Source organism: Polistes canadensis, unplaced genomic scaffold (assembly GCF_001313835.1).
Source record: "Polistes canadensis isolate GaletaPanama2010 unplaced genomic scaffold, ASM131383v1 scaffold_12, whole genome shotgun sequence".
NCBI classification, from domain to species: Eukaryota; Metazoa; Arthropoda; class Insecta; order Hymenoptera; family Vespidae; genus Polistes; species Polistes canadensis.
The window spans coordinates 122045-146060 of NW_014569559.1; the positions used below are offsets into that span (position 1 = coordinate 122045).

At 42.8% G+C, this 24016-nt stretch overlaps 1 protein-coding gene across 2 annotated transcripts in view; it reads right to left on the reverse strand.

Moving 5' to 3' along the window:
* The window catches only part of LOC106793193 (agrin-like), a 154200-nt gene that overhangs the window by 82997 nt on the left and 47187 nt on the right, over positions 1-24016 (reverse strand). The window contains exon 4 of one of the 2 annotated variants that reach the window (XM_014759909.1): positions 12333-12365. The exons of the other annotated variant lie outside the window; for it this stretch is intronic. Within the exon in view, the coding sequence (XP_014615395.1) occupies positions 12333-12365 (33 nt within the window). The remainder of the gene's footprint in view (positions 1-12332; positions 12366-24016) is intronic. 2 annotated transcript variants of the gene reach the window in all.

The following is a 24016-nucleotide window of genomic DNA, read 5'->3' on the forward strand; positions in this document are numbered from 1 at the left end:
GGTTCCAAAACTTCCCCTTTCGAAGACGAAACTTCTCTATCCGAAATTAGGTCGAGCCTCTGACGTAATGAAGGGACGAATCCTGTGGCGGTTACTGGAGTGCCGCAAAGTGGTTTTCAAAGTAACACTCCAAGTTTGACCTTTTTAAATGCATTAGAATTTCTGTTCCACGATGACGCGTATCCTCTCTCTCTCTCTCTCTCTCTCTCTCTTCGACAGAAAAACGCTGAAGATTCGGTCCGCAGGGAGTGTAAATGGAAGAAGTAAAAGAGTAGTGCAGGAGAGGCCGAGTAGTATACATGCGAATTTTCCACTTCACGGTATTATTGTGCCTAGGCATTTCGGGGCTTCTGGCATTGATCTCTCGTGATGAATGACGCGGCCGATCGACCAGCACGTTCTTCGCAGAATCGAACTGATTGATATCCCCTACGATTTCCAAAATCACTCCATTCATTTTTTGGATCATTAGGCGAATAGAAAGCTGCTAATGCTGTTGGATCGTTTACTCCAAAACGCCAGACGATTAAAATATTTTCGACAAGTATTTACACTAAATTGGAAATAAATGAATTTCTATTGAGATTTCCGTGCAACCGTTATTCAAAGTTTTCACTTTTCGATCCATCGAGGCACACAGGGGGCGATACTGAAAAACGAATAAAGATCTCCCTCGGTTTCGATGGCCGACATATAAAAGACGACATAGGTAAATACATAAAGGGATTTAAATTTAAAATTATTCCCGGTGCTCTTTTCCACTAGAGACGTTCGTATCAGACGACATTTTCATGCAGCATACAACGCGAGTATTCGCGTAGGAGGTCGTTAAAGGTGCTCCTTTCTCAGGCCCATTCTCCAGCTCTCAGCTAAGAATATTTCTCAAGAAATGGCCACCTACGAGATCGCGAAGGCGTCCTCGGATAGCGCGTAGCATCTTTTTACGATATCCAACCGAGAAGGTTTACACCCACCACCTACCTAACTAACCTATCTCCCTCCTCTTTCTAGCTGTTACGCGCAATCTACTAGGACCCTGCAAAAGTTGAGATTTACCTAGCGGAAGATGGCTTATTATTTTTGTTGGCATGCCTCGTCGGTCAAATGACACATTCCTACTGGGATTATATGACGGTATGAAAGATTGAGGGGAAAGACGCAGTCAATATTTGCATGCTGCAGGGTGGCCGGAAGTACACTCCAACGACGGAGACAAGAAGCTCCTACCTGGGCGAGCACTTTCCATCGAAGTCGGACCCCTTAGCCGTAGGGCCTCCTCCGTTCCCAACCATAAGACACCCCACTCAGCGCGGCCGCTAGGAGCATGCTGCCGGCGGTCGAGGGTCGGCTTTTCGAGGGTCCTTCTCTCGTCGAAGCCGCAGAGTTGCATCTCGCAAGATTTTATCCCTCTCTCGCATCCCCTTCCCCTCCCCGAGCTCCCTATTCGACTGGCACACCTTTTCATCAGCTCAGACTATATACCGGGTTTCCTCTCGAGATCATTTTCTGATGACGATGCGCGAGATAATTATTTCTTGCCGGTAATCAAGTCGATATGTCTTATCTTTTAATCGTCGTCGCGCAATTAATTCCACAATTTAGCCTTAAACTTTGGAAAGAGCTTAGGTCGTACCAGGGTAAAGTATGCATTTTTGAAGATTCCTCGTCATATGTTGCAAGAATAAATCAGAGGACGGGCGCCGCCGCCGACCGCGACAACTGCAACGCTAGCCCGCGCATTTTCTTATCCATTATTACACGTATTCGGAACGGAATGCGAAATTATGCACGATACTTGGATAACTCGTCTTGACTCGCGCGCGAATTAGGAGGGACAAATATGCGAAATAATAAATAGCTCGGCCGAAGAGACGTGTCGGGCTCGTACCGTCGCGAATAAATTTGAACAAAAAAAATGTCTCTCCAGGATACGCGCGCTACTCCTTGTATAATAATCAAATGAAACAAAACTTTCGCGAGGATATTTCCGAGTACGAATGATTTCGTTGGTTTGCTTTTTTGGCTTTATTTAGGGGAAAATCATAGAAACAAGACTGAAACGATCGTCCCATCGAATATTTCCGCATCAGAGAATTTCTATGCATTCGCGACGTATGGGTGTATCCAATGTCGCATATCGGCATATTCCTCGTTCTTTCATCTCGTCACGGTGTCGTGCTCGAAAGCCAAAGGTGGAGGAAAATTCGTTGAAAATCGAACATCGGAATGTTCTCGTAGCCATTCCATCCAGCAGCGGTTTGTCCGACGTGCCAGTGCACGTGCTGCTATGACATTTAGAACCGTTCGAGTAGTAAAAAGCCTCGACCGCCATACGGATGCCGGATAGTTTCGATTCGTTCGATAGGTGCACCTCCCCCCTGTTACCTTGCTAGGTTCCAACTAGCAAAGTTTTCACAATCTAGCGAGATAGATAGAGGGTAGTAGAGAAACAGAGGGAAATAGGGTAGAGGTTGGAGATGACATACCAACTCGTTCCATGCAAATTCGATTCCCAAGTTCTCCGGTACCGCGGGACCTCAGTAGCGGAGTGCCGGTGGTCAATGGTACGGCGCACCTTCGAGTAGTATACCGAATATACGTGGATAATATCCGGAGGGTAGGACGCGCCAAATTCTAGCGCGAACTGTTTGAAATTCAGCGGATAAGCAGGGAGCCGAGGTAGCTCCGGAACAACCGACCGTTCGCTATATCCGTAATCGGAGCCACTCCGAAGGGCCAACAGAGTACCATCTCCAAAGGTGCCAACCCACCTAGAACGGAATTGAAAACTCGATTTGCTCCCGTGTAAGGTCAACTAAATCATTGCCGAGAGAATTTTGGCCTAACGCGAGCGGAAAGCATTTCGACGCTGCCTTGCCTTGCCTGGCGCCTCGATCGAGTGGAAAAAAGCTCTCTCGCTATCGAATTTGTTCGAGCATATTTCAGGAATCCTCCAGCTCTCTTCTTTCTCTCCTTCGACGACAAAGTGGTCTCTGCCTCAATGTTTATTCAAGGCTAGGGCGAACCGAAGAAATCTGCGATCACCTCGAATGAAAGAAGAATAATGAAAATCTAGACGAAAGAAAAGATTGACGATACGCTTTCCACTCTTTCTTAGGAGTCTATTAAGCAATTTTACATTAAACTTTAACATGCCGCTTTATAAATCTTTCCTATTTGCAATTTAATACGAACTTGATATTCTCTTCGCGAGAGTTTGCTACGGTTAAGAGAGTCTACTTCGTACCGAACGCGTACATCTATTTAAATATAATGAGAAGGGGAAAAAAGAAGATCGCGACCTACCTTCCTAAGCCAACTTTCGTACTTTCCTAGGGTCTTGCGCGTATCTCGATTCTCTACAGTGGAGAAACTCATGAATGGTGAATGCAAATTGGCGGGGTAAGTTGGGGTGCATCGTCGATAAGGGTACAGTCGGTGAAGCAAGGATCGTTCGTGGCACGCAAGAAAATAGTTTCTTTTCTTGGAAACAATTAGCGGCCAAAGTACACGCAAAATTTAACATATTTGCGCTTGCAGTTTCTTAAATGTTGCCTTTCTCAAATCCTCCTTCGAGGAAAATTCAAAATGATTAGCTCGCTTGTGCTTGAGTTTAGTTCGGACGTACAATAGGTTAGTTAACCATGATCGACTGTAACAGTCTCTCCCAGCTTTTTCTCTCGTCTACTGTTTTATACGAGCTAAGGCGAGATCGCACCAGTACACTTCATACGTCGGCCAGCCAGCAAGGATCTAAGTAAATCCGAGTGCCTGAAGCAGACGCATCATTTCCATATAGATTCTACCTAAAGTCCAACGTGAATGGTCGAGCGAGATTTTTTGCCGATGGAGTCTTCCATCTAACAAACCTATTTTGCTTTTACTATCGTCAACGGGAATCTCTAAGCATTCTAAAAAATACTAGAATACTAAAGCAATCAAAAATTCAATCCTACCGCGATGTTTACTTTGAAACAATACGAAATTTATTTTGACGATTAATTATAGTTCTCGAATGTAAATACGGTTTATACCTTTGTTACCATACGTAGAGTCTAAGAAAACAAATATTCGCGTTAAAACACGCGATATATCCTGTTAAACAATTAAACAGGATAATATGACGATAGACGATATCGAAGGTGAGAATATAACGAGCTATTTAAAACTTTTCCCAGGACGTGAATAGAAACGAGTTCAATCAATTTTTAACAAGACAGAAAATTATAGGGAATGTTCTGCGATTGCCATTATTGATTTATTTCCAATTTTATTTTCAGTCTCATTTTTATTCCATCAATTTTTCTAAACATCTTTGAGTGTTGTTTTGCTGAGATTCCAGCAGGATATAAAGCAACGACTAAGGAGAGAGGGAAAATGAGAAGAACGACTAGGCGCGGTTGAAAATTCCCTGGATTTTATCGGTGTATACCGGGAAATATAATAAATAGGGATGAAGGAGAAGGCACAGGGTGAATCCGTTGAGGAGTTTTTTGACGAGCGAGCAGGCACAACTTGCGTTTTGGCATAAATGTAAGAAAAATGAAATAAAGAAGGAGAAGCGAGAGGAAGATAAATTCATCAAAGTGGAAATATAAAAAGATTCGTCATTTGTGGCTAGCAATTAGTTAAAAAGAAAAAAATATTAATAGCTATCTCTCGAGGCGAAGCTAATGAGAGAACGGCTTTCTGTTTGGCGTATAGTCGAGATAGAAGCTTCCGGATGTCAGAATCAATCGACGCTTAAGGACGAAGGCGAGTAAAGTCGAGTATCATCGGCATATACGCGCAATTTCAAGTAGACGTGCGAGCTTTGTAGAGCGTTCTCTAATTAAAGCTCCCTTCATAATTGGCCGCATGCGCACCTAGACAAAGCACGAGCACGAGCACGAACACGAGCACGAACACGAGCACGAACACGAGCACGAACACGAGCACGAACACGAACACGAACACGAACATTAGCGCGTTTCACTGCGTTGATGATGACACTCGAGGAGGAAGGCAGTCCTGCACTTCAAGGGATTCCAAAGGACGACTAGTGTCTGCACCGAAATCGAATGAGCTGCTTCAACTTAAATAATACGCAATCCTATCAGTTGTCTTTTAACTCTTTAAATTCATTGCAAAAATTTTCGTTACTTGTATACATTTGTTTATATTTTATGTTAAACAAACTATTGATGAAACGAAAAATGATTGCGGATAATATTATATTATATCTTAATATACTTCATATTCATACGGATACGAAAGGTACAATTAAGCAAAATGAAATATATGTTAGGGGAGCAGAGAATAATCTAATGAAAAATATAACTAAAAAAGATGTAATCGTGTTTCTAGAAGGCAAATTATCTTTTCATAATTGAGTCAGCGCAGTTTGTACATACACGATCGTTGAATTCGAAGGATTTGCTCGAGTTCAATTGGAGACAATATGCAATCACGAGACCCAGTGGAGTCGTATAGGAAGGAAAGGATGTAACGTAGGGTAGAGTAAATCGCTCGAAAACGTTATTCGATTAGGTGGTTCGATGTCGCGTTACTTTGAAAATAAAGGTCGGAACCATATCGAGAACTCCGTTGTTAATCGAGTTACTCGTCGAGTTGTCAAATCGAGTTTGTACCGAATAAAGTCGAATAAAGACGCAAATCGGAAAGAGATGGTATGAAATTCAATCGAAAAATTTTAGCGGGTAACCGTTCTCGACAATTTTTGTCCTCATCTTAGGAATAACCAGGCCAATCGATTTTTCTTAGGGCCTATTTTTTTTCGCGTTACGATCGCGTTGCACGCGAAATCTGCGCTGATTACAGCGAGCAGGGATCGATCGATGAAAACCAGGGTTCCGTTTAATTCTACAACGGAAAATAAAAAATAAGCCGTAACTTACTTAACAGCTTACTCGTAAATGAAATAAACTTACCAGGGAGGAATGTTGAATTTCCTTTGGGGCAAAAAGTGTAGCTGCGCTACGTTTCTAGTACTAGATATAGTTTGTATGCTATAAATACTAAAGGGTCGTTGCTCGAACCGTTTCAGTGACTGCGTTCGAACAATACATCCGATCTGTGGACCATTTCTCCAGGGCTAGGAAACGCGAGCATCGACTCGAAAACCCTATTCAATTATCTTGGCCGAGTAGACGACTGGCTTGTCTCGTCGCGGCTATCCTACCGCGGCCGTCCTACGATATTTGAACGGACTTAATTATTACACGTAGATATACCTATGTATACCATGGGCCAGAGTAGAAAGAGCAAAGCTGTTGGACGCCTGAATGGAGATACCTACCGCTATCTATTCCTTCGATCGTTCCGTAATTGACTATTAACTTTGCGAGACCCTACCTAAAATATCCAACATTGCATTAGAGAATGGTCTTGACAATCGAATCAAATTGCCAACATATTTTCCTTTCCAATGTTACCAACTTATTACATTCCTTCGACGAACTTGTTAACTCGTTGACAATTCCAGACTCTTTTTTCTTTCGATCTAATTTGTAAAAACATCATTTCTGGTCGACGAGTTTACGACGATTGCCAAACGTTCCCCGTGCTTCCCACGATGTTCGATAATTCGAGAGAAACGCGAGCGAGCTCCTAATTTTACAGGATAAGTTTGAACGGGTATTTTATAGGACGACAAGCCGCTTCCTCCATCGTTCCGTCCTTCCTTCGGAATCATTTACTTCGAGCAAGACTATGCAGGAAACGTTGCTACATAAAATTAAACCGAAAAGTTAGGCGAACGATTTAATCCATTGAAAAATTCTAACTAGATTCGCAATAAATGCTACTTAATTGTATCGTTAGAAATAATTATGGAAGAGCGTTATAATGAGAGCAATAAGGCATTAATATCGGATAACGAAGTAGGATTGTTAAAGACAGTTTTGTAATTGAGTGCGCTCGCGGTAATGTTCCGACGTTCCGCAAAATCGCGCCGCTAGAAACTTTGAAGACGGTGGAACTCGTCGTCGTTGTTCGACTTGGGTATTAAAACCCTGTTTAAACGTTTCAAACGCAAGTGGGAAATAGTTCGATTCGGCATTATGACAAAGTTGAAAATTTGTCAAACTTTCCAACTCGTTGTTAATGCGCGATTATAGCTCGCAAAGACATGGGAGAATTGGGCAGTTTGTAATCTTGACTCGGTCGTTAATTCCCTTAATTTCGTAACGCGTAGAGGACGCGAGGGAAATCATCAATCATGCGAGGGTGAAAAAGCAAAGATTCCTGGGTGACCGTTTGGGACCTTGTCTCTGTGCTCGCGAAGCGTGTTTATGTGTGGACACAATGGAAAGTTCGCCCTATTGTGTGGCGAACGCCTTGTTGGACAGCATTCGCCGGAAATAAAGGGTAGCTAGGTCCTTGCACCATCGGTCATGACTTTGCTTCCACGCCGTCAGGAAAAAGCTAGAAAAAGGGTTAAACTCGGACCAGATACTGCCGTCCAACAACGAGTTCTCCTCCCCGTTCCTCCGACCGGCGACGGCTTTTCTCAAATACACCAAACTTTTCTTTGTTCGAAAGCCGAAAAGTTCATTCGTCCTAGTTCCAAGCTTAATATCCGTTCCTCTCATTTTCTTCTGGTCGCGCTGCAATGGATCGGCACGGGAAATAATCGTTGTATAATAGAGTTAACAACGTTATGTTAGCAAGTTTTGTGAATTTTCGAGACGTAGCACGAACGGTCTTAAATCTCGCAGATGGTGTGTATACATATAAATCGAGCAACTTAAATCGGAATAATAGACTATCGATTGTTGTGAGCGCGCGCACGCGCACGCGCGGTGCTTGGAATCTTTTGCTCTCCATTTTCGCTTCTCTATCTTTCGCCTTTATTTACGGGAAAATGAATCTAAAGTCTTTTTCGTTCTGTCGAACGAGTTAGTGGATAAAAAAAGTATGAAGGGAAAGGAAAGTTTTGCCATTGTCGCCAACAAATGGACGCTCGTCGAAGCACGTTCTCTTTTCAAGCAAAGGAACTTAGCCGCGGGGGCTAAGTGAAATTTCGCGCTCGTTTCTCAAGTTGACGGGCTCCGAGGCACTCTCTAGGTCTTAGGCGTTTGTTCAACAAACGCATGCAAAGCGCGCCATTAGTTACGGCTAAAGTTTGTAATATACGATCGAGTGTATTGCACGCTCGACGTAATAAGGCTGCACTTCGAAAGGAGAAACTTGGACGGGCCTGAATTCTGTCGCTGCGCCTACGACACAATGTCATACCGCTTCGAATTAGCCGAGAAGTCTACCGATTAAAGCGATTACGAAACTTGTCCATTCATTTGTGTTACGCAACTTCTTGCCATAATATTTTACGCTACGAGCGATAAACTTCCTAACTTATTTTTCATTTCTACGGAATCACGATGATTTCTACGGTAATCGATCGTGAGACAAAGTTAGACCGAATGATGACCAGAGTAGAACAATAATATTCGAATAAGGATCATCGATTTATTTGAGGTTCATTTAAGTTTACGCGATAGTTCGCAAACGTATGCGCGATATTATGTAATTCCAAGAATTTGAAGAATCTCTCGAGTACCGCGAAACTATTGCCAACTATAGGCTCTTCATTAGATGCGACCGAAAACCGATAACTTCCAGTAGACCGTGCGTTCGACTCGAGTTAACGGAAGAAAACTACTTATAGTCGCATTTCTCAACTTTAACGAAACCTTAGTTTTTCGATATTTGTATCTAACTCTTTTTTCAAAAGATAGAAATTACATAAGTATCTGAGCGATAAGTTCGTTCGTAGTCTACGCCCTTTGTCCATTTCAATGATCGCTTCTTGCACTTCTTGGATAGAAAGCGATCAACGGATTGCTCACGCTTCGGGCTAGGTTTAGATTCGAGGAGATAGGAAACGAAACGTGAGTCTTCTAGCTGTGAGTTTTTCTAGCCTGCGGCTAGAGAAACCTAACTAGACTTACTTGTTAGACTCGTTAGTTGCTAGACTTACTTGTTTTCAATAGAAAAAAGACATTTTCAAACGCGAGTCGTTCTATTTCACATAGAGTTCTTAATCTAGAAGATAAATTTTGCGCTCCGTTGTCAAGCTAACGATTTCTACTCGAAAAGATATTTTAATAAAAGGAATTATTAAAAGGATCAATAATTGTTTGACAAATCATTCGTGACTCGTTCAAATATTTCCGAAAGCAATAGGAAAGATGTCGAGCAAGGAGTCGTTGCGGAAATCTTTACAAGAACAGTGGGCGGGAAATGCGAGAAAGTGGAAAGAAAGTTTCCGAGATGGTGACAAAAGTTTCCCCCGACTTGTAGGGGGGAGAGAGAGAGAGAGAGAGAGAGAGAGAGAGATAAATGTATCGTGTCGTTCGAGGAAACTCGCAAGTTCAAAATTGACAATGAAGTTGCCGAATACACCTTGGTGGAAATCACAAAGAGAAAAGACTTGCTTGCGCGCGGTGATAGACGTTGCGGTAATTCCGGACGCGATCTAACCGCGGCACGCGTTGATATTACAATCGGCCACCGTACTCCGATATCGTTCTACATATATATGAAGGTATATTATATCTAGCCATATAATATGCCAGAGAATCCGGGCATTGTAAATCTCGAATATATAGTTTAGTAGGATACGTTACTTTTAGTTCCTCTCTTTGTTAAGAATCGTAAGGTAGCAGCGACTATGCGATTAGATTGTTTTTGTTCGACGTTCTATAGTATATTTCCGATCTCGTCGAGGTGATCGGGTGCATAAACGCGCGTCCGGCACGTTCGACGAACCCGCACACGTTTCCGTTGGCGGAGGATGCGCTTTGTTGCGCCCGAGGGTACGATAATTCAGCAGAAAAACCACGAAACATTTGTCCGAGCAGCATTAATTCCGAAACTGCCGGCCGTTTCTGGCAAATCTGCATAAAACCGTAACGTACCACTCGATAATTCGAGCGATCCGCGCGTCCTCCTACCCTCCCCCATCCCAAACCTCTTTTCTCCATCTACGTTATTCCGAGTACGACGCGGTAATCACATCCCTTGTTTCGTTTTAGCCCCTCGAGTTTTTCAACCATAATCCAAACTCTCTCTCTCTCTAGCACGGATTTTTCCTTTCGACATCTTTCAAATACTCCCAACGAAAAGATAGGATATTAAATAATCATCGGAAACGTACTTAAATTTGTAAGTTTGCCTGAAAAGAAAATATTCAGTCGTGCTAAAAATAAATAAAAGCTTGAGTACTTTTATGAATCGTCGACTTGCACACATTCGTACGTCGGTGATGGCGGCGTTTGCGAGCTTTTGAAAAAAAAGTCAAAGGGATGGAAAAAGGAAAAAGGGCAGAAAGGGAAAAAGAAAAACAACGGTTTCGCGTGACTCGCCGGCGCTCGGTGTGGCCCGCGCCGTCGTTCGTTTGTTTTAATTTCCAGCCTTCTAATTAAACCACGACCACCGAAAAAGAAAAACTAGAGAGTAATCTTTTTTTTTTGTCCCTCCATATTCCATGTACGCGGAAGGGCTCGAACGGGAAGGGAGGGTCGATATGTGCAGGCTACAGAAAGAGATTGTAACGGGTTGCGTCGCTCGCTCGCTCGCTAAATTAGCCCGATTGCAAATGCCCTCGTCCTTTCCTATGCCGATCGTATAATTAGCAAATTTTTCCTACCTCAAACGGACGAGTTAAATGCAAACAAAACTGGCATTCGGCTAATTGTAGAAACATTTTCGATAAATGTCGTAAAGAACGACCTACCTTCTGTCTTCTTTTTATCCAATCAGAAAATCCTTCTCTTCTACGCGAACTTCTTTCCCGAACCCTTCCTCCTTTTTCCGCCATTTCGTTGCAACTTCCAATGCCGTGCGATGTAGATTGAAAAACCGACTACATTATAAATAATTTAAATGCATTGCTTTTTTCAAGGAAAAAAAATGGTTGGAAAGTGAAGCAGCAACGGTAGATGGGGGCACGTCCAGGTTTTTTCAAACGCGTGGTCAAGAAGGAGAAAGACGAGCAAACACAGAAACACGGACCGAGGGAATAAACGAGTAGTAGGGACCAGTCGCGATACATTCGCGCGCGCGACGGATTTTTATATATTTATTTATCCGTCTATCGATTTATTTTTGTCTCTATTATTCCGCAATAAAAAATACAAAAATCAAGGCTCGCGTAGTATAGTAACAGCTAAACGAATTTGAAACTTTTACGGAATTGACTGTTCCCATCCCGTACTATATACGTTTTTTTTTCATCTTCCTTTATTTTTTCATCGAGCGTAATCGGCAAATGAGATCGTGCATTGCCGATAGCGTATTGCAACTCGCTCTCTATCTATGACGGTTATAATACCTACTTCTTGGATTATTTGGATTTATATTTGCTTATTTAATTAGCCGAACATGGTCACGGGTACATAAAGGTTTCGTTAGATCCTATCAAAAGCTATTAAAAGATTTGATCCGTCTGGTAGGTAGGAGTTTTCATGGTCCACTTAAAACCGATAAATAATTTTTCCTTGGGATAATTCGATCGTCCTCGAGCAAGGAAGTTCATTAACGAAGTAGCAGCAGCGAAATGACGAACTTGTTATAACTCGTAAATGGTCGTACTGGTTTCGACGGACGATAAAATTCCATCTAGGAGAGGAACGTTTGTCGACTGAAAATTGCTGGCAGAATTTTCTGCAAAAGTCGTCTAGCTGAATCCACGAATCAGGAGAGGAAGAGACGTATCGTCGATCGGCTTGCACGTAATAGACTCTTTTTCTTCGATATTCAGCTCTTCCTTCCTTCTTTCTAGTCTTTTAGATAGCACAGGACTGGGCTGGTGCAGAGGTGGTGCAGCTGGTGGTGCAGCTGGTGGTGCAGCTGCTGTTGCTGCTACTACCACCCGATCGCGTTCGCTTTTCTTCGCCTAATACGCGTTCGAAGGTAGGAAGAGAACAGTATATAGATGCTTCTACCAAGGAGACTTTCAGGATTACTACTGTGGAGCCTAATCAGCAAGATTGCCTGCAATTTGCCGTCCTTATCTCGGTACATCCCGTTTCTCGAGTAAACCCCTCTCCGTACTATCCAGTTCTCTTATTCGACTTTTGCCCTATCCAGCGAGTCTAGCTTTCCAGAAACGATGGCTCCTCGTGAAAGACCATCTTTACGCGCCACCGGAGAAGGCTTTTTCCAAATAATATCTCTTCTTTGCCCGTCTTCTATTCTATTTTTATCTTGGATAAAAACCTGATTTGTGCGGTGGGTTACTTCGACGTGAAATTAGAGCCGGCTTGGCTTTTGTCTACTTAATTAACGAGTTAGATTATCTAAATAAAAACGTTAGATGTGACACTCACCGGCATTATTACTGGCGAAATTTAGATCCTTACCTAAAACAGAACAAGCACAAAGACACGTTAGTATCGAACACGGTAGAAGATAATCCTCGCGATATGGCGCATGCATACTTATCATAACGTAACATTGCGTTCAGATATTGGTTTTGGATTATACACATGTAAATGCCAGTAGCGGATCCAGCAACGGATATGCCAGCAGAGGAGAGATGATACTTGACGTAATTAATTAATTCCTGAATGCTGAATACAAATTTACACGTACCCGAAAGCCGCCGTCGGAGAAATCAAAGGAGAGAATACTCGTAGCGATCTAATCTACGCGATCTAATGTTAGAAAATTGAAGCTCGCATTTTCTAAAAGCCTCGAGGCTCTTTGGGAGAAATTTGACGATACGCCGGTTGCTACGTTAACCAAGGTTCCATCTTTATAACGATATACTATACCCGTAAGTAATGTCGGTTAGACTTGTTTCTTCTTCTTCTTCTTCTTCTTCTTTTTCTTCTTTTTCTTCGCAAATTATTATTGTTTCCTACCTCAAACAAGCGGTTGCATTTTGTTTACGTTCCCGAACGAAATTCCTCGAAGAGATGCGCGTACGTTCTGCCGAAGGAGAAAATACACATTCTTCGTGGACGATCGCGAGCGTGCAAACGTAATGCAAACATTATGGAATACGTTGTACCATACACATACGGCATGTACTCGTACATCTACGAGGGAAATACGTAGATACTTAGCTAAGGAAAAGGGATGAGAACGTCGGAGTTTGGAATTTGAAGGGAGAGAACCACGTAAATCCAAAGTTATGTGGATGTGTGTCGGATATGCGGAATGGAATGTACAGCAGAAACATGACATGCACGCTAGCACATATGCAGGATCATACGTGGTCTTTCCAAGAGAACTCGCGATCTTGAGGGATCATTATCGAGAAGTCTATTTATCGAACGTCGGAAGGTGTTTCCCTTGCAACTGAAACGTCTTCCTCTCGAGTTACAAACAGCCGAGTAATAATACCAACCCATCTCTATTGATATATATTAGGTAGATATAATATTTTGGAATAATCGAGTAAATATGCCGATTGCGCTTCTTTCATCCGGATACGGTAGTTCTTTCGCATTATTTCAAGACTTTCTTTTCTCCAAATACGAAGTTGCGATCTTCCACGTCGACGAAAGATTTATCGCGATCTCCCGGCTTTGTCCCATCTCTAACTGGTAAGTCGGGGGGGGGGGGGGGGCGGCTCGGCTCGGCTCTTTTGTCAAATGGATTAAACGCGAACGCTTCTATTGGGATTGAACAAAGAGAGAAAGAAAATGTAAATTTTGGAAAAAAAGAAAGGAGACAAAAGATACGACATTTTTCAAGCTGAACAGAAGAATCTATGCTATGCTCTTAGAAAAAATATATCACTAAAGGTAATTTCGAGAAAAGAATAAAAACGATTGAAAACGAAACGAAAAGTTTTCTCTCGGTAATTTCTGTAATTTTTCGTAAGACGAAGAAGGACGTTGGGATCGTGCCAATGGATTCTTTCTATTCCGATATACTCACCTCGAAAGCACTTTAGCCGAACATTTTGAACAAAGCGTTTTGTAAAAATAGGGAAGAACGATACGGTAACGCGTGCTCGTGGAGACGAAAATATTTGGATAAAAAATTGCATAGCGGGAAATTGAGCGAGGGTAAAGAAAAAGAGAGGGAGGGTGGGAGAGAGCGCCCCGAGATTTGGTATTCTTCTGCAGGGTGTTATCGAATCCCATCGTTCGCACTATATGGACCAAAGAATGAATGGGAGAGAGGTCAAAATTATTACTTCGATCTTCTTCTTTCATTCCGATGTAGACGAAACGCGTAGGTGGTTGGTTGGTAGCATACGCAAGCCACTCCTTTTATCCGCTACGATAAAACGCGTTGAGAAGAATTTTCGCGGTAAAGCCTCGGATCAACAGATCTCTGTGACGTTACGTGGAATGATATTTCAATCTCTCTCTCTCTCTCTCTCTCTCTACTTTTGACTTTTGACTTTTTACGATCTAACGATCCGAAAGAAATACGCCCACGAAACATAGTAATAGGGGAATGAATTTTGGACATTAATAAACGAGGAATCATATTTCCGGACGATCAAACGAAGTCCCGTTCGAATGCATAGCGGCCAATTAAGAGGAAGCTTTTTTAGTGATATCTATTCGAAAGGCGGAAGTCCAATAGTGCGGAGGAGCTGGTTAGATGGTTGCTCGAGATTTTGGAAAGACCGCAGACTTCCTTAATTCCACGCGCCGTTGGTCGACTAGATTATTCTCCTCCCTCCTTCTCGCTTGTACGTGCAGCAAATGCAGGAATACGGAGAGGAAGCAAGAACGGGTATACTACCCATCCCTACATTTCCACGGCTGATTTAAAGGCTCCTAATCTCGAAGGCAGAAACAAGCCTTAGGAGCAAGCATGGACACGGCTAAGGGGAAGGGTGGGAAAGAGGAGGGGCGGAACGGAGGCAACGTGCCGTTACGCGCTAGGACCGAATAGAGTTTCGCCATCGTCGAAGGATTCGCTTTCGATACTCGCTTTTCTAATCGAATTCTCCAGGCTAGATTACAATAATAACGATTCTTTTCCCCATGGTTGCTTCGTGAACTCTCTTCAAGGCCCCGTAGGATAATTGAAAAATATTCCTCGCGATACTGAAACGGCGGGAGAAACGAATACCAACACGAGAGTTGCTTTTTATTCGTGGCCAGGGCCATTAGGAAGAGGCAAACTGGAAATTATTGACGTAATATTGGAAAGCGATAAGGTCGGACGCAAATGAGAATTGGCCGTAGTAACCGTTATTAGAAATGTGCAAGTTGTGCAGGGGAAAGGAAACGTGTCCGAGCTCGAGTCGTCGATGTATACGAAAGATTCAATGAGCCGAGGACTACCGCGATCGGCTTTTTCGCTCGATTAAAGGTATTAAGACGTTCCTTCGGCTTCCAAGAAGGAAACTATTTAGCGTTTTATTCGATAATGATTTAATGATTCAATGATTTTGTCGACAAGGCGAGAAAGGGCCCGCGCTCCGACGAGGAAAAGACGATGTCGGTAGGACGAAGCGCCGTGGCATCGAGCCAAGCCGAATTCCGATATTCCGTTCTTTATTTTCACGATCCGAACGTCCAGCGAGATGAACAAGAGACCGTCTCTCCAAGGAGAAACTCTCCTACGAGTTACCGACACGTTTCGTATTGCGTTCCGTATTGCGTTCCGTATTGCGTTCCGTATTGCGTTCCGTATTGCGTTCCGTATTGCGTTCCGTATTGCGTTCCGTATTGCGTTTCTAGCTTCCTAGAGTAATACGCCGCCAAGTGCTTCCCGGTAAATTGTTTTTCCATATGATGCTCATGGAAATATGAAAGATTCCTTTAATACTCTCCAACGTACTAGAAAACCCGTGCGACCTCTATTACTTTTCCCTAACGCTAGAAATGATATTTAATGTAATAAGTATTACCTACTAGAAAAATGAATAAGTTCTCTAGCTTGCGCTCTCATTATCTTTTTATATTCAACCCTCGGACCACGGTGGAAGATTAATTAAAATGCCACAAAGGTTAACCGCGAAAAAACGTAAACGTAAGCGCGCGTACGACGACTCTTATTCTTTTCTCTTTCATCCTCGAGGCTACCTACCGATTCAGCTTCACTAGCATCCATCCTCTTCTTCTTTCATTTTTATCACCGTTCCATCGGATTCTTTCTCCCAAGCGATGGCGGCCGCCCGGCTTTAGGTTCACATTTTCCGTTTAACGCCTTTTATCTCGACTCTCCAAGAGAAAAGGAGAAAGAAAAAGAGACCGACTACTGCTTATCCCTGCACGTACTTTATACCCTCATACATTTTTTTTTTTTTACCACGAGTATTCCTTAGCGTTGCTTTTTCACAAGTTGCTTCGGTAAATGGCGAATAATCGTCCGAGTACGGACCAATCCTTTGTTTCTCCTCGAACAATACTGCTCGTCTCAATGCGCGCCGCCGCCGCCTACTATTCTCGCATCGCGTTTGACCACAGTCTGAGCGTTACTACTTCAGAACGTTCCAAAGTCCTTCCTTTGTTTCTTCATTTTTCTTCAATGCGAAACGAAAAAAAACCCATAGAAATGTATGCACGGATTAAGAGGATATTCGTCGATTTCGATAGCTTCATATATTGTATTTAGCTTAGTGCACAACAGGCTGCTGCTGCTGGATGTTATGGAAACGATTGTATCAGAAAAGTCGGAGAACTCGTCCTCTTTTTCGAGGTACATTTTAATATCCTGCCAATTTAATATCGTACCGTTGCCCGTGTAGCGCCGTCTCGAAGTAGAGCATTTTAATAAAGTCACTGTGAAAAGTGAGTGTCACTCCGGTTGCGCCGTCCTTTATAATTTCCTGCAATTTCGTTTATTATTCTTCCGATTCACCTTCCACGCATCCTCCTCCTCGTCGTTTAAACATCCATCTTTCTCCAACTTTCATTCTTACAATACCATGCTAAAATGAGGGAGAATAAATTGAACGGTTATTGAAAAGACGCCGCGACGCAAAGCGCTCGATGCGATGGAAATGGAGATCTCGGTTTTGATTATATTTAACAAGCTCAAACAGTCAACCCTGTGATCCGCGTAGACCGAACGAACCAAAACCAAAAGAGGCTCTTTGGCAAACGTCTAACGTCGCTTCTGAAATCACTCTGTTATATCGAAGTCGAATATAAAATATTAGAAAGAAAAAAAGAAAAGGAAAACTCGATCGCGTATTCGAAACTTTGTCCATTATATTAATCGATAGCGCGTAGGCCGATGCGAAAGTCGCTTTTCAACAAAAAAAATTACTTTCAACGTAGTTTTAAGCTCTCGCGGAGAAGAACATTTTTCATTTCGTAAATGTTATTGACGCGGCGAGATCAGATAACGGCGCTGAGCGAGAAGAGACAACTTTGTCGAGTTATATCGAACGAAATTAATTTCGGAAAAAGAAAAACAGACGATATTGGTTCATTTGAATATTATGCAATCTACTTTCTAGGAAGAGAGAGAGAGAGAGAGAGAGGAGTTTCATTTTTCCTTCTAGTCTATATCTTCTTAATGCTCGTCTCGCTTTGCTGGAATATCGATAATATCCTTCCAGACGAATAATTTTATTTCTGTCTGCCGGATATATTAGTTCTTTCAGCTTTGTGGTTCGGCAACTTATATTTCTTTCTCGTGTTTGAACTTGGCGTACGTGCCTCTTTCGAAATACGCGGACAACGCCGAGCTCTTATCGTAAAAGAATTTTTACGATGTACGCGTCGTAAAAATTTTTTCTATTAAATTTTATATTCGTGCATACGATTCTGCTAAAATACTACTTGTTCCCACATCCAACTTAATAAGGCTCGTCATAAATTCCAAATTACAGGACTAAATTTGGAGCTGTTACCCTAATCGCGCGAATCTCTAGTTACCCGGAAGAGGGGGGGGGGCAGTCTTGGAAAGAATCGAAAGTCTAATAAAATAACGCGGGAGATTGGAACGTGCTCGGACAATCGATATGCAAGCTTCTTCCTTTATTTTTTGCGTTCGTAACGAAACGTCAAATTTCCAAATGTAATCTACATCGGTTGGATTAAACGTGAGTGATTTTTCCAACGATCGCCGGCATGATTTCCCTAGGCGCTAGAACGAGGACGTTTACGATAGCGGTACATTTATGCCGGCCGAATATAATCGGCATTTTCCTAGAAGCCGCGCCAGATTTTTCCTCGGAAAAGCGATTTCCCTTTCAAATGGCTTGAGAATCCTGATGCAGTCGATGATGACAGGAGTATAGTCGTGTCGATCGTCGTTGAACGCACGCCGCCACGTCAATGGATGGAAATTGCCAAAAATAGCCATTATAACGTTTTGCTTGCAAATCGTAGAGCTAATAAATTGCACCCATCGTCGTCGTTTTATAATGGATATCCGTGCTCGATCTTTTGTCCTACTTTGGTCGTTTCGCCGCTTGATAAGGGAGGAATTTTTCCATTATTTTATCGTCAAAACAATTGGAAATGATTATTTAGGCGCGAGCGAATGCAAGTCCGAGAACCGAAAAGTTTAGAAATAATTACATGCGACCGCGTCGCGCGATGGGGGAAGAAGAGTGGCGGTGGCTGAAGGATCGCAATTGAGTCGAATAGTGCCGTCGTGGTGTTACCTCGTCCTTCACAGCCCCTCCTCCTTCTTGTACCACGTTCAGCCCTAGGAGCATTAATGGGAAAAGTTTGCTTTTATCTTTTAAACGGCCGGAAACACTACTAATTTCTAACTTCGGGCATTACTTGTACCTACTCCAGCGTTTTCGAGTGGGTACATTTACCGGCACGAGCGAAACCGCCAGCTTGTTACGGAACAGATACCATTTCTTTCATGCTCGAAATCACCCTCGACTCGCAGGGGCACTCCCGATCAACCCGAACGATTGCCGGAGGAAAGGTGAACGGCTTTATTTCGAGGCTCTATCCGCCTACTCCAATCGAGATGTCCTTATCGCAGCGATATCGAATACGACAAGATTTTCATAGAGGAACCGGGTATATTCTTTTAACGACGATAATGCCACCAAATTGCGGATCATCCTTGGCTCCCCTCCAAAATAGACACGGCTCGATGTCGAGACTTAAGGATTTAACGTTAAACTCTCGGAAGGCGGATCAAAAATGATACGGTCCGATAATTCACCAAAGATAAGCAGACAAGAATACAAAAGAAGGAAAAAAATAAACGAGAAAGAGAGGGAGAAAAGTAAAGAAATCCTTCTAATTGCTTCTCGCAAGACGATTAAGTAGATTTCACGTCACATTTAAAATAAGCCTAGAGTCAAGCCGCTAAGAAGCAACGACGATGTTCCTAGCGATGGCAATTTCTGCAGCAATTAGGTGAAAACGCCGCGACCTATATATCGTTGCTCGCGTTAATTCTTGGAACCTATCGTCCCTCTGGATTTGTCTGTGCCGAAAAATGTACAAGGAGAGAAGAGGAAACGTTAAGACAATGATCTTCGCGTTCGGTGTCGTCGAATTCCGTAAGGAATTTCTAATGCGACTACAAACACGGATACGAGAAAGAAAGGTTTCGAGAAAAACGATAATTTTGCATTCGAGCAAACTAAATGGCTAACTAAATTAGCGGGATTGAGAAGATGTCACCTTTTGACGGGTTATTCCTTTCAGTTTATTTCGAACGTTTATAGGTACGACCTACTACTGCAGACGGTCAATTGATTCCAATACTCGTACATTTGAAAAAGGTCGTCCTTGTTATTCGTTCGATTAATCCCAAAGGAAAAAAGCTGCATAAGAGAACACTCGCGCGTTGCTAATTCTACGAATGACATAACGAAAAAAAAAAGAAGAAGTAATGTTCCTCCAGAGAAGAAAAGTATCGAAATACGAAGTATTCGACTGCAAGAATTAACGGAGCCGACGGGTTTAACTGGAACAAAATTTATCATTTAAATCCGAAAAGCTTTCTTTTATATGTTCGAGCGATTTTAGTTGAATTTTCAGCAGAGAGAAGAAGGCCCGTGTAGAGGTCGAAACAAGAACCTCGAACGATCAACCAATTAAGGGACATTAAGTAAAGTACCTAATTAACGTTATCCCTTTTCTCGTCGGACAATTTTGCTAAGGTTGGAGGAGACCGCGATCGCAAAACCGGTCATTTTGCGGACGCGTATCGAGTCGGTCGGACAAAGCCAGCCAGCCAGAAATAGCTCGAGTCATCGAGAAAAGCGTAACTACGTCTGCGCTCGTTAAGAAGAATCGAAATGCCGGTCATTAGGGGAAAGAGGAGAGGGAGGTAGTTTGGGCGATAAACGAGAGAATAGAGTCGCTATTTAGGTGCTATCGCGACGATCGATATTCGCGAATTTATCGTCTCACGAGTCGTATTTGTCTGGCCGATCCGCATATTCGAAGTATTCGCGCAAATCGAATAATAGCGGGAAATTAGTTTAGCGATTGGAGAATAATGCTTTTTCCAAAAATTACGGTCCGCGAGCGAAATAATAAAAGAATTGTCCGCGCAGTTGTTCGGTTAAAACACCCGTTGCGAGTCCGAGTATCGATCGATTTTTATTAGCGCGCAAATTTAGTCGAACGAAAAGGAAGGTGATTCGAGGAGAGCGCAACCTTTGATTACGCGGCCAGGTAGGAATTAATATACGTAAGACCCAGGAATTTGTATTAAAAAGTCTAATATACTCGTAGGAAACGACTTTGGTGGCGTGCTTGACTGAAAATCGCCCTCGTACCATCGGCACGAATTTTCTTCAAATAGCTCTTCTACCGATTGTCGCTACGCTATTTAATCTTCGCGTTCTTAATTCGTAACAGCACTTTTCCAACCGAGTTTTGCGAAAGAGTGGAGTAAAGTTTGTAAAAAAGAAAGATTAACCTTTTGTCTAGGGTTTCGAAAGGTATTCCTTTGTCCGAGCCGAGCGAGCACTCTGTCCTGACACCCTGTTTTTGTTCATGCGACCCAGACACGAAAAGCCCCATCTACTCCTCGCCTGTACCAGTCAATCCTTTCCTTTATCCGTCCTACCGTTCTCTCTCCTTTTCATTAGCTCTTTTCGATTGGAGCCACCCGCTATCAAGGTTCTCGGAACGCTTCCCGTACGAAGCATTTGGACACCCTTGCTTAGAAGTGTTACGGTCCACCCTCCGAACTGGAGAGTTAAATCCTACAGCTTTGTGAAAGCCATCCCTTTCTCTCTCTTCCCTTGTCTCTTTCTTCTACTACCCCCGTAGCCGTAGAGGGACCAACGAGACCGCCTAAAATATTCTACGCTTTCCTCGTAAAACATAGAGAGCCCCCGTTAAGCTCGAGGAACCCTTTCGTCTAGTACGCCGGCGTAGTCGTTCTCGCGAGCACCACTTCTTCTCTTTGTCTCGAAAGAGTGGCGCGACTCGCTTCGGAAAGTCAATCTTTTCCTGATATTTCTTCGTTATTTCAAAGGGAGAACAGACCGATGAAAAGCTTATTCCAAGCGGCGAGAGTTTAATTTACTCTTACACCTATTCTTTTGCTCTACCTTCCTAGTAATTATTCGCATATGTACACTTTGTTCGCTCAAAATAAGACAAAATAACGGAATTCGCAGCAGAAGAAGCAAGTTCTTCGTGTAATCCACCGTAAGCTTCTCCATCGTTTATTTCTACTTCCGTTTTCTACTACTTTTTTCCAAAGTAAAACCAAGAGGAGTACTATTCGAGTTGGAAATTCTCAATTATAAGCACATAGCCAAGAAGATTAAATACTTTCGGAGCGCGCGGCTGAGCTGCGTCCGAGTCCCGAGTTTTACACTTCCTCAAATTAAGAGGCGAATAGTAGTTATTATAAGAGAACGTACGTTCTCGCAAACGTCTCTTTTATTTTCAATGTCTTTTCTCGTACTTACTAAGGAGAAAGAGAAGCTCCGCGCCGAACGATTCGGTCTAAGTGAGTTATAGCAGCAAGTAAGTAAGAGTTGCGGCAAGAGAGAGTTAGTTGGAGCCGGCAGTGCGGTTACTTTCGACTTAACGGTGAAGCATTCCACGGCTACTTAAACCTCGATACGTTTCACTTACGGCTGACCCACCATCCACCCTTTCTCCGGTACATATATTCGTTTAATACTATCGTCTAGCATGTGCGAATAATCAAAAATCGATTCGATCAACGTCGGATGATGCATCGCTTTCAAAAAATCACCCGAATTACGGAGCTTGCTTTTTCCGGCAAGCCACTCTGCTAGTGCTTTCTCGACTCTTGTCGGCATCGCAAATATCCCTACCGTAGTGTAGCTTTAGCACCACTTTTCCGAAGATGAAGTTTCGCCAGTGCGCAATGAAAGTTCGTAACGCTAACGAAGCGATAAAACGTAACGGTGATACATTTTATGTATCTACGTAGCCCATACATAGCCTATATAACCGAATAGGTAGATGCGCGTTTCCGTACTTGGTGCATTGTTACGATCGAATCGAGTGCATCGACCGTCGCGCCTTTTTGGAGGACAGCGAAATGGAAGCGAAGAGTTAGAGGATAGGGGTAACATGGTTGAGAGAAAAAAGGGACCGACTGCCTGAAAAAAGAAAGAAACCGAAAGTTCCACATGCGAAAAAAGCTTGGCATCGGTGAAATACTGGCCAGAAAACCGAACGGTCTTCATAAATCCAACGCGTAAATCAGTCTTTATGGAGTTTCCCTCCGGTTGGTGGTGGTGGTGCCACCGACATCCCTGCTGCTGCTGCTGTTACTGCTGTTGTGTTGTTGTTGTTGTTGCTGCTGCTGCTGCTGCTGCTAGTCGGTTGGTTGGCGTTGGCCATTTGCTACGCAATATACATATATCTATACCTACATAGGAGGCTCGTATACACATAGAGCCACGTGTATTTTAATGCATGTACACGCAAAGATAAGTGAATGGGTAGCTAGCACCTGTACCACTTTTGCGACGTCTATGCGTTATTTTTCGGCAAACGTACTCGCGCAACTCGTACTATTTTTCCCCCATTATCGTTTACTTATGGTAAATCTCCCCCTGTAAGGAATATATTCCTTTCGATCGTGGTTAAAATTATTCCTTGTACTCTCGCGATAATCCTTAAAACAGCGACGATCCGTGAAATCCGTACGCAAAGTTTGCGCACGAACGACCTTATCGTATATTCAGGCTGCGCGTAAAAGCTTATCGTAAACGATTCACACTGAGCCTTTATAGAGTGGTATTATTAGCCACGTATTAGGAAAGTGCCTATATGCATTTAGTTGAAATCGCATTCGCTGATCGGATACCAATTCTGATGCTAATCCCAAATTATGTATGTATCTTTGCTTTTAATCGATATAAAGCGTTACTCTACAATATCGCTATCTCCCTTTGATTATTTCTCATAAAGATGCTTTCTCGACTGACGTCGAAATAATTGTGATCGTTAAATAAACGTACTCGATGGTCATCGATGTACGTGTATTCGCCTATCCGATATAAATAATGGATTTCCAAAGCCGAAGCAGATAATCGGAATAAAACATGCGAATTTCTTGAAACGTAACCGCAACGGTCACGGTTATCGTACAATGATTTATCGTCGATTAAACGGTCGTAATGTACCATTGTTGCTAGAACGTGCAGTCAGATAGGAAGGTATATGAGTTCATATCAGGACGAGTGAAAAGCTGGTATTGAGTCGCAATCAAGCGTGCAGCTAGAGTTGGATATCGAAGAGTGTTAGCCAGAGAGAGAGAGAGAAGGAGATAGAGAGAGAGAGAGAGAGAGAGAGAGAGAGAGAGAGAGAGARAGAGAGAGAGAGAGAAAGAGAGAGAGAGAGAAAGCCGGGGTACTTTGGGACATGCCGGTGCAATCTGTAATACGTGCTCTACGGTTATCATCAAAAATTCAATTGGTTTTCTTCCATTGTCGTAGAAAGCCCCATGGAATGAAATCCGAATCTCGTTCTTTGAAATTGCGTCTTTGTAGGGAAAATTAAAACTTTAAGTACGATAACGGTTCGAATATATCGACGAGAGATATATTGTACAAAATAGGTATGTAACGAACTAGGGAATATTTGAAAATGTGAATTTTCAGAAATGAATGACCAACTCGTACGAAATACGAATATGTATCTACGATACTTTC